The sequence below is a fragment of the Lacerta agilis genome, chromosome 15 (genome assembly GCF_009819535.1).
Source record: "Lacerta agilis isolate rLacAgi1 chromosome 15, rLacAgi1.pri, whole genome shotgun sequence".
NCBI classification, from domain to species: Eukaryota; Metazoa; Chordata; class Lepidosauria; order Squamata; family Lacertidae; genus Lacerta; species Lacerta agilis.
Window position 1 is genome coordinate 29,466,201 of NC_046326.1, and position 11,529 is coordinate 29,477,729.

At 47.9% G+C, this 11,529-nt stretch overlaps 1 protein-coding gene across 1 annotated transcript; it reads right to left on the minus strand.

Moving 5' to 3' along the window:
• Positions 1–763: 763 nt before the first annotated feature.
• On the minus strand, positions 764–2,079 carry CLDN3 (claudin 3). The gene has a single exon (XM_033172378.1). The coding sequence runs from the start codon at positions 1,980–1,982 to the stop codon at positions 1,335–1,337; it is 648 nt and encodes a 215-aa protein (XP_033028269.1). The 5' UTR covers positions 1,983–2,079; the 3' UTR covers positions 764–1,334.
• Between the last annotated feature and the right edge of the window lie 9,450 nt (positions 2,080–11,529).

The following is an 11,529-nucleotide window of genomic DNA, read 5'->3' on the forward strand; positions in this document are numbered from 1 at the left end:
AAAGAGAGACAGAAAATACCACATAACTTATCGTATCACAAAGCAAAAGAGGGAAGCACAATTGCGCTCGTGCTTGTGTAACAAAGTTCACCACCACCAACATTGTGTCTCCTTTCCAGAGGAGGGTTGAGGGGGAAAAGGTCACAGGGATCCACCGCATGTCAAGGTGAATTTTCCTTGGCTTAAACTGCCATTGGCAGCTTCTTATTCACCCCTCTGCCCTCTCCTTGCGGATGGTGCCACCGCTGGGCATCCTCAAGGAGCTGGACTTGCTGGGCCATTTGTTCCCTTGTGCCCAAAGGGAGCTCGCTCTGAAGGGCAGGAGGGCGTGACGAGGCAAAGGCTGTCAGCCATCTTTACCCCTCAGCTCGGCAACCTTCAGCGAGCTTCCCCGCCTCAAGAAAATGCCTCAAGCGCTCAGACGCAGCCTCTCTCTTTTTGTTTTGTTTTGGTTTTTTGCCTCATAGCAACTGCTTTTCTTCAGCAGGACTGTTTGTTTTCCCTTGGATTTGTCTTCAGAGATGGCAGCGTGGGCTCTTTCCAAACTAGTCCCTGAAGGGTAAAGAGAGAGGAAGAGGTCTGCAGCCACTAACCTTCTGCCATTTTGCTTACGGAAAAAGACTGGCTGTTTTTGAAACCGGTTCAGCCTCCTTCTGTGCCCTCCCCAAAGTGGACTATTTTATCTTCTCAAAGCCTGTTTTCTTAACAACTGCCGACCTTCATTGGACCATTTCCCAACACAGATCGGCTAAGAAACAGACTCTTCTGCGCCAGAAAATTATCACAGCCCTCCCCCACCCCTTGATTGGTTTCTCAGGTTACCCCTCCATGGAAAACAAAAAAACCCAAACCCACACAAAACAATCCATGGGAGAGAAAATGGACGCCTAACACAAGGGTGGAATGGCATGAGGCAGGCCATCTGCTAGGAATCTCCCAGGCCTATACAAACCGTTGGCGGTTATGCCCTGGCCCCATGCTGGGCTCGAAGGGGATGAGAGGCAAAGTTTGAGCCATGGGGTTTGGGGGTTCAGTCTGCCAAGTGTTGGGTTGAAGTCCAACAAGGGAAGCAAGGAGTGTTCAGCTCAAAGGCAAAAAACATCCACACACAAAAGGAGAGGTCAATGGAGGTAGCCAAGTCCATTCCTCTCCCGAGGACGTCTTTCATGTCCTCAGGCGCAAGTCCGGTCCCTAAAGGGCAAGCTGAGCAATGTCTCTGGACATCTATTCTCCCTCTCAGCAGCTGCTCTTTCCTGGAGGAAGCAAAGGTGAAGGTCAGGAGAGTCCCGGTGGGCACCTCAAACTTCACCCTCGAACAGGGCTGCCCTCCCACTTCACACATAGTTCTTCTTGTCGTAGCTGGTCGCTACTGACCTGGGTGCTGCAGTGTAGGCCACATTCGTGGGTCTGTACTTGTCCTCCTTGGGGGGGCAGGAGCAGCAGAGCAAGGCGCCCCCAAAGAGATACAAGGCGGAAGCTGCCCAGCCGATGTAGAGAGCCGCTCCCAGCTCTCGCTTCTGGGGTTCGGGAACCAAGACGTTGTAGAATTCACGGATGATTCTGTTGGCCGACCAGCAGACCGGGATGAGGGTCACGATGCCGGCCAGCAGGAAGATCACTCCGGAGACAATGGTGACTTTGGCCTTTACGGACTCTTCCTCGATGCAGCGGGTGCACTGAGCCCCGGTAAGAAAGAGGAGCACCCCGAATGCCCCAAGGACAATGGCGATGACTATCAGGGCTCGGGCGGCTTGGATGTCCGCCCCCAAAGCCAGCATGGAGTCGTAGACCTTGCATTGCATCTGGCCGGTGCTCTGGACCACGCAGTTCATCCACAGGCCCTCCCAGGTGAACTGAGAGGTGACGATGTTGTAGCCGAGGAAGGCGGTGACTCTCCACATGGGCAGCCCGCAGCACAAGATGCAGCCCACCCAGCCCAAGAAAGAGAGGGAGATGCCCCCGATCTCCAGGCCCATCGACATGTTGCTGCTCCCGAGTCAGTCGCTGTTTCTCCAAGCACAGTGTTGCGGTGGCGGCCTGTTGCTCTCTTGGTTTCAGGCAGAGCCTTTGAGGAGCCCAAGCTCATCAGGGTTGATTTATAACAGTTCTGGAGCCAGGGCGGGGTATGTTAGCACAGGCAGGGGCGTGGCATCCCTAACGGACTCTCAACCTGCCCTTTCCATGCTGTGAACATCCTCTTTCTGCGTTTGTTTGTTTGTAGAAATGGCATGCGTGAAAGATGGCGCTTTGCTAAGGAGGGCAAAGCTGGAAACGGGCCCTGAATTCCAGCTGATTGCTTGCCGTGACGCTCTGGCTGGCAGTGGCAGGTGAGGGCAGGACCCATTTGCAGTAGAAGGCAGGGGCCATACCTGATGGGGGGGGGCTCTTCATCTGTGGGTCTTCCTTTGTTGAACCTCAGCTTCAAAGCGGATGTTGCTAAAGGTATGCTTCTGGGCTGTTTCATGTTATGTGGCTTCCAGAGCTGCTGATCTATCAGGGACGTCTTTTGCCTTGTGCTAGAAGACAAGCAACTTGAAGCCCTCTTCAGGCATGGGTGCAAATAGAGCTGCCACATCGTCCACCATGACTGGCAGGCAGTAGGGAGCCCCTAACTCATCTCGGCTTCCTATATAAACCAGAGGTGGTGAATCTGAGGCCTGTGGGCCAAAGCTGGCTTTCCATGCTTCTCTTTCTGGCCTCTGGGACTTTCTCCATGCCCACTACTTCACCTGCCCTGTTCCATGGCCCCTTTGAGTACCTTTTCCAGGCTAGAATGCATTCTTGAACTGTAATCATAACTCCTGTTTGCACAGATAGACGATGGAGAGATGCAGAAACCTCTGATTTCGTCTGGCTGGACTGTTGCGTACAATACAACATTAAGAGTTGCACCTGTTGTCCTGCCCACATTTGCCTCTGGTGATCATACCCAACATGGGCATGTTACTATGGAAAGTGTCCTACAAGGGGATGTTCCCCTTGAGTTTGAAAAGTTCCCCCATCCCTGGTATAAATACTGTCAGCCTCATCCTCTTTTTGTCTGTCCTACAGAGCCTGTTGCACTGAGAGATCCTTTAGCACAAGGATGGGGAACCTCCAGGTGTTGCTGGACTTCATCTCCCACCATCCCCTGCAATTGCTCATGCTGGCTGATGGGGGTTATGGGAGTCCAACTATATCTGGAGGCTCCGAGGTATTCCCTGCCCTGCCTTTGAACATTAAACCGTTGGACTCAATAAGATTTCAAAGCATATGACCTTAATAGATGGCCAATAAATAAAGGTCCATATTTACATCATATGCACACCCACATGTATAGTGATACTTTCTTTTTTTTAAAAAAAACTAAACAGGTCAGAAGTCAGTCTCTGGTTGACTCACTCACCGAAGGGCATCAGCGCTGTCAAGGGAATTTCCCAAAGGCTAGAAATCTGTCACACACATATAATCCCTGATTATAGAAAGCCTGGGGAATGAGACACCTTTATGAACGCTAACTCCAAAGGGGTGCCAAAAAAACTCCTCCATAATACCAGCTGGCCCCTCAATCTGTGGGATGCAGGCGCAGAAAAGTTTTCCCTTCACACACCACACCTAGGGAGCATTTGCAGCGGCAGAAAAATCCTGGAACAGCAATCACATGTCACAGAATGGGGTAGCAGCAGTATGGGTGTTCCCCCCACCCACCCACCCATGCATGCTATGGGAAAGGGCCACAGTTCAGGGCAATAGGGTGTCTGCTTGGCATGCAAGAGGATCCTGGTTCAAGGCCCAGGTATGGAAGGGCAAAATCTGTCCATTTTAGTTTCGCTGAGATTTCCCCCAATCTTCAGTTCTCCACATTGGGTTGCAGATTTCTTTTTCTTTTATTAAGCTGCATTTCCGACTCCACAAGGAGAAGGGAAGTTGTCACCTCGAATGGTAGATTTTGGGGCATCAGCGATTTGCCAGTTATTTAGTTAGTTATGAGCACAAGACAATTTAAATGTTTTGGGGTGTTTTTTTAAAGTGCATAAAAACTGAGATAGAACAGATGTATGACGGAATGCATAGGAATATAAGAAGCGGCTGCTGGATCAGGCCAGTGACCCATCTAGTCCAGCATCCCGCCCTCGCAGCAACCAACCAGATGCCCCAATGGGAAGCCCATAAGCATGACCTGAGCACAACAGCAGTTCTTCCTACTTGTGATTCCCAGTTCGTATTAAGAGGAATGCCTGCTTTGACAATGGAGCGAGGACATAGCCATTGTGGCTAATAGCCATGGGAAAGAAACTAGGTGACCTATGGTCGATCCCCAGCTCTAAGAGACAACTGTCTGACTGGAGTCAAGCATACTGGACCACAAGGCCTTTCCTGTTCTGCCCTGGAGTTTATGTAAGCAACGATGACCTCTGCAGCAGCCTTGTTTAACAAAGCAGCCCAAGCAAAGACTGTTTGTTTGCAGTTGCTTTTATTCTATCCTTGAGTACATATTCCCAGGCGGTTTCTTATCAACAGTTTGGTTTCTCTATAGCTTCATTGCCTCCTTAGGACCAGGAAACATAGAAGAGGCGATGAACCACGTCCGTTTTTCTTATGAGGCTGAAACCCTTCCCTCGCCCCAAGCCAACTTGTTCGAGGTGGGGAACCAGGAAGTGAGTGAGTTTCACCCTCCTCATCACATGGCCAAGAGTTTTATAGAAAGGCCGAGTGATACCTTATAAAAAAACCTTTTACAGTCTAGGACAAAAGGGATAGTTTTCTAAATAGGGCAAAGGTGTTTTTCAGCCAACATTTATCGGTTGAAAATAGGAACGTCCTAGTTCATACCCTCCAGCATTTCTCTGATGAAAATAGGAACATCCCACCATACCCTCCAACATTTCTCCTGTAAAAATAGGGGTGTCCTAAGAGAAAGCAGGACATTCTGAGATCAAATCAGAAACTGGGATGAATCTGGGAGGGTCCCTAGAAAACAGGGACACTTGGAGGGTCTGCTCACCCACAGAGCCTGATATATTATGTCATGTGTGGGACAAGTATATGGTGGTTGGGGGTGTGGGATTCAATACAATTAATTCATGGGCCAAACTGGACTCTGGGCATTTCTGGAAGACTAATAATGATTACTAGCTGGGTGTTGTGGTTCCCGTTGGTTGGGATGGGTCTTTGTCAGACCCGTGTATGCGGTCATCTTAGACTTGGGACTTAACGGTCTTATGGGCCACCTTTCTTTAGATGGTATATGGCAATAATAATAATAATAATAATAATAATAATAATAATAATAATGCCTTTATTGTCAATGTACAACCAGTGTTCAATGAAATTAACCGAGCCTCCCTTCTCCCCGAAACACTCAATATCATTGCACTCTGTGTGCTTATCGCACAATACACCAACCCCGAAAGTCAGTTGCACTATATTATTTTCCGTTCAGCAGCCTAACAGCCTACAGATCGAAACTGTTTTTTAGCCTGTTGGTATGACTGATTACAGTGGTGCCCCGCTAGATGAAAATAATTCGTTCTGCGAAAATTTTCGTCTAGCGGGTTTTTTGTCTTGCGGAGCGGCAATGGCAGCCGCGCTCCGCAAAACGAGAAAAAAAAAGACGAAAATTTTTCGTCTTGCGAGGCACATAGACTTTTTCGTCTAGCAGGGCAGCCTTCCGCTAGACGAATGCCTTCGTCTAGCGAGTTTTTCGTCTAGCGAGGCATTCGTCTAGCGGGGCACCACTGTATACTTCTATATCTCCTGCCCGAGGGTAGAAGATTAAAGAGGTGCTGGCCGGGGTGTGACTCGTCCCTGAAAATTTTTCTCGCTCTCCTAAGCCATCGATTCCTTGCGATGTCATCTAGCGGGCTCAGGGGACAGCCCATAATATCATGTGCTGTGTTCGCCACCCTCTGTAAAGACTTTCTGTCCATGGCTGTCAAGCCAACGTACCACATTGTGATACAATATGAGAGGACACTTTCTATTGTGGACCGGTAGAAGGAGGTCATCAAATGTTGTTTAACATTGTTCTTTCGCAAGATCCTGAGAAAATGGAGTCTCTGTTGGGCCTTCCTAACCACCTGAGTTATATTGTTTTTCCACTATATATTTATATCAATTGTATACAACTTGAACAGTCATGGTTTCCCTCAAGGAATCCTGGGAACTATAGTTTGCTGTGGGTGCTAAGAATTGTCAGGGGATTTCTATCTCCCTCACAGGTCTACAATTCTCAGAGTTGCCTGGGAAGAAGGATTGACTGTTAGGCCAGTTTGTCTATGGAGTGAATGTGCCCTTAGGTCTCCCGAGGAGACCCTGTGGTTGTTTCATGACCTGAGGATCATTCCTCGGTGGTAACACAGAAGCGGTTCTCCTCAGTCACCGCACACACCCCTCTGGAACGCCCCCCCATTTCTGCCTGCTACCTTCCCCTCCCCCGCACTTTCCCTGGTCACCCCGAAACTCTGTTGCTTACTGCTGTATAATTGCAAATGGAGCTCGCGTTCTGGAAAGCGGCTGTCGATTGCTGTGGCCTTGGAAGGCACGCACGCACACGCAGAGGCTACTTCGGGGGTAGGTAGCCTCCATTTTTGCCCCGCGTTACCATAGCAACCTGGCCTCGCAACGCCGCCTGGCCTCAAAGCCCAGCTTCTCTCCTGTCTCTTGAGGTTTGGTTGTGTAGTAGCAGCTCTATTGCCCCGCCCGCCTCTCTGCTAATGGCTGCCTGCTTGTTATGCGTTGTCGGGCCCCTTGAGGCGGCGGCTGAAAGTTAGGCCACAAATGGCGGACAACCGTTTGAGGCGGTGGCTGTAAGTTGTTGCCTTGGGAGTTGGGTGGCGCCTTTCTATTGGTTGCTGGTTGTGATGTCAGTGCTGTTGCTGGTGACATCTAATAGGCGCGCCAATTTTTTTGCATTTATTCTTTATTTTAGGTATGTCAGGTGTGGGTTTTTTAAAAATTTAATTATCCTACTGGTATGTTATTCCCTGATGGTCATGGAATGCTGTGTCCTAATTTGATGCTGTTTGGTCCAGCGGTTACGGAGCAAGTTGGTAACACCCGCACACGCAATAGGAATATATATATATATATATATATATATATATATATATATATATATATATATATATTGTAAACCGCTGGGATATTGCAATTATTTGAAGCAGTATCTAGTCCAGCATCCTCTTCTCACAGTGGCCAACCAGATTACTGAAGGAAACTCTCAAGCAGGACCCGAGCACAAGAGCCCTCTCCGCTGCTGTGGTTTCCAACAACTGGGATTCACCTGCTTCTGGCTGTGAAGGCAGAGCACAGCTGTCATGGCTAGTAGCTGCTGGTAGCCCTATGACCCTCTATGAAAGCCATCCAAGTTGGTGGCCATCACTGCCCCCTGTGGAAGTGAGTTCCATAGATTAACTATGCAATATATGTGAAGAAGTCCCTTCTTTTATCTGTCCTGAATCTTCCAACATTCAGCTTCATGGGATGTGCATGAGTTCTACCACGCCATGCTTAATTTTATAAGCTGCTGTCATTTTATAAGCTTCTATCATACTGCCTCATACAGTACTTGTATTTTCTGTACGCTAAAAAGTCCCAAACGCTGCAACCTTTCCTGCTAGGGGAGTCTCATCCTCCTTTATGTTAAAGTGCTTTAAGGGGGCTTTAAATCTGTTGTATGAATGTGACCCAAGACATTCCCTCTCTTGAAAGGAGGCCCCACCTGGTTTCACTTCACCGTTTTCCCAATGGGAATTTCTGAGCGCTGCTCCTCTCATGTATCATATTTGGGAGATGAGAGAGCCAGGACCTGAGTCATGACGGCTGCTCCTGGGTTTCGAATTTCTTCACTAGAGCGCTGGTTTGCAAACATTGTGTCTGTCACTCTTCCGTAACGGCTGATTTGCTGTTGCTTAAGAGCGATGGCAGAGAGACAGGCACTGGGACAGAGAGAGGGACGTTCTGGTTCACCTCCCGGAACCCCATGAGAATTCATGAGGACTAGCAGCAGTTATAACAAACATCCCCCACGTGGCCATGTGTGTTCCTCACCAGCTGTGGTTCTGTGACATGTAGGGACTGAGTGAGGGAGATAACTATGGGAGGTGGAGACCCAAATGGGCAGGTCTGCAGAAAGCAACCTGTTGAAAGATGGCTGCGGAAAAAGCATGCCTGGAAGGAAAAGCATGTTTGTGCGTAGTGTTCACTTGTGGACACTGGACAAGCCATCTCTCTACACATCTGTAGAGGTGTAAAATCGTTGTACAGTTCAGCTGTTGATTACAGAGGACCACAGACACTACACTCTTTGACGATTACCTGGGAATACCTGTGCAGGTGTCAGTTCAACTAGTGTATACAAAGGCGCACATATTGTACACTTGTTAAAGATATCATGTGGACACACCTTGTGTGTTTGGCTTTGTCTACAGAGTAGTTTCCCTTATTGGTAAAGAAGCCTAGGAGAAAGAGGGCAGGAAAATCCCTCCTCCCAGAAATCGTCAGTGAGCTTAAATGATCTCAGGACAGCAGAGCATGGCAATCCATTGCCACTGCAGAACTCTGGGTCACTGAAGTTACAATTTACATGCTCAAGCAGCATTTTCTGTCTTTTACTGGAGGGGGGGCTCTTTGGGAAAGCAAATTCAAGACAGTCTTACTGAGGTGGAGCAATAACATTCTGCCAAAGTGGGGTAACTGAGAAACCCTCCATGCTCTGGCAAATGGTTGGGGAGATAACAAGGCTTTCAAGTTGGTTTGAAACAGCTTATCAAAGAGGAAGTAGGGGAATGGTTTACAATTTTTTGACTGTCAGCTGGTCTGAACAAATTGGATATGATGCTTGGTCCTGCTCATTGATCACAGCAATAAAGATTTGAATTGATTTGGGTATTATCCTGTTTTGTTTGTTTGTTTCTGTTTATGAATCACTTCCTGTGAAACATCCTGGAGCACCTCAACAAAAAAACTCTCAAAAATAACACACATATAAAACAATTTTATGTATAAAGGCAATTAAAACATTTTTATACACACACGCACATACACACACAAACATATTCCAGATTAAGACAATTCCATATAAGAGAACAATTTCAAAACAAATACGAGTTCAGACTGGGATAAAGAATCCCCACTGAAAAAGTTTGTTGGAACAGGAATGTCTTGTATAGAAACCAGAACGACAATAAGAACTTGTCTGAAACGTAACTGCATGGCACTCCAGAGGGCAGGTGCTACCACACTAAAAGCCCTGTCCCAACATTGTATGTATGCAGCAGACCTCCTGGTGGGCCCACCTGCTATTTGGGGTGGGTGGGTGTGGTTACCAAGGATCAACACATCTGCCAGCATTTTAGGACTCTCTTTGGGGGAGTGGCCATGCAGGCTATAAGTCACGGCTAAGGATGGGGGAGAAATTTGAGCCCGCTCACATTGGAAGACGAACTTGGCAGATCTGTGTTTCGTGAAATAACTTGCAAGCTGAAATGCAGCTGTCCTTTGAAATCCTAGCGATATGAGAGAAGGGGGGGGGAACTTATCTTTCTCCCCACTGTACATAATCTGGATGACCTTTCAAAAGCCATGGCTTGGGGATTGCCCTGGAACTCTAATGGGGAGGGCAGATCTGTTGGGATGTTAATGCTGCGAGTCCCTCCATCCTATGCTCAGGTTGTATATATGTGTAAATAAAACTATATAATCCTAAAGACACTGCAGTCTCTGCTGACCCTTTCCCCAAGGAAACTGAAGCTGGATAGGTGCTAGAAGCCCTAGTTTCTTGCTTGCTCCCCAGAGACTGGGGAGCATGCAACACTGGTGTCAGAAGTGGGTTTATGTTTCCTGGAGGAGGAAGTATGAGCCCTTCCATCCCATGCTCAGGATGTATATATGTGTAAATACAGTGGTGCCCCGCTAGACGAAAATAATTCGTTCTACGAGTTTTTTCGTAGAGCGAATTATTCGTCTAGCGAAGCGGCAATGGAGCGCGGAGGTTTTCGTGCAAAAAAAAAAAATCGTCTTGTGAAACAGCCCCATTGACTTTTTCGTCTTGCGGGGCAGCTTCCACTAGACGAATGCCGTTCGTCTAGCGAGTTTTTTGTCTAGCGAGGCATTCGTCTAGCGGGGCACCACTGTAAAGCCATATAATCCTAAAGACACCACCGCCTCCATCTACCTTCATTCCACAGAAACCAAAGTCAGAGTAAGTGCGGGAACCCCTAGATTCTCTTACTGCTCAGAGATTGGCCTGTATGTAACAATATATATGATGTTCCCAGCTCTTACCTACTTTCTACTTTCTTGGTTTCTCAAGTTACCCCTCCATGGGAAAAAAAAAAACCCAAGCCCACACAAAACAATCCTTTTTAGGGAAGTTTTTAATGTTTGATATTTTTGTATTTGATTTCTGTTGGAAGCCGCCCAGAGTGGCTGGGGAAATCCAGCCAGATGGGCGGGGTTACAAATAATAAATATTATTATTATTATTATTATTATTATTATTATTATTATTATTATCATAGTAGAGAAAATGGAGGCTAATATGAGGGTGGAACGGCATGAGGCAGGCAATCTGCTAGGACTCTCCCAGGCCTATACAAACCCTTGGCTCACCCACAGAGCCTGATATATTATGTCATATGTGGGACAGGTATATGGTGGTTGGGGGTGGAATTCAATACAATTAATTCATGGGCCAAACTGGACCCTAGCCCTTTTCTGGTAGACTAATGATTACCAGCTGGGTGTTGTGGTTCTCGTTGGTTGGGATGGGTCTTTGTCAGACCCATGTATGCGGTCATCTTAGACTTGGGACTTATGTTGTCTTATCGGCCCCCTCTCTTTAGATGGTGTATGGCTTCAAATAATAATAATAATAATAATAATAATAATAATAATACCTTTATTGTCAATGTACAACCTGTGTACAATGAAATTAACCGAGTCTTCCCCCCCCCTCCACAAACACTCAGTCTCATTGCACTCTGTGTGCTTGTCGCATTCTAGGAAAGTTGGGCCATTCACTGCCTCTCAGCCTAACCCACCTCACAGGGCTGTTGTGGGACTTAAACGAGGAGGGTGAGAACCATGCATGCCACCTTGAGCTCCTTGGAGAACAGAGTGGGATATAAATGCAATATATCAGCCACAAAATAAAAAATAATCAAAGAGGTATCTGGGGTGGGAGTCACTCTCCGTGACAGCTGCTGCAGGAATTCCTGAGCATTCTCTCCCTCTCTCCAGGACTCACTGTTGTAACCCAGGATGAGTTGGGAAGCAGGAGCTCAGCCATGCAGGTCTTTGGTTGCACTCACGTCCTTGCTGGGCCTCCTTAGCCAAAGCTGCCTCCTTCCCTTCCCTCCTGGACGGGCTGTTGATTCCAAGCACACATTCCGCACACCTGCTCTTGATCCCCTGTGGCTTTCTCCGCCTCCCCTGGCGACCTGCCTGGCCCAGCCTTCCCCTCTCAAGGAGCTCGCTCTGCAGCTCCACTCCATGCCCAGGGAGAGACCCCTGGCAGTCGCCCCTTCCTTCCCGTCCCCTCCCTCC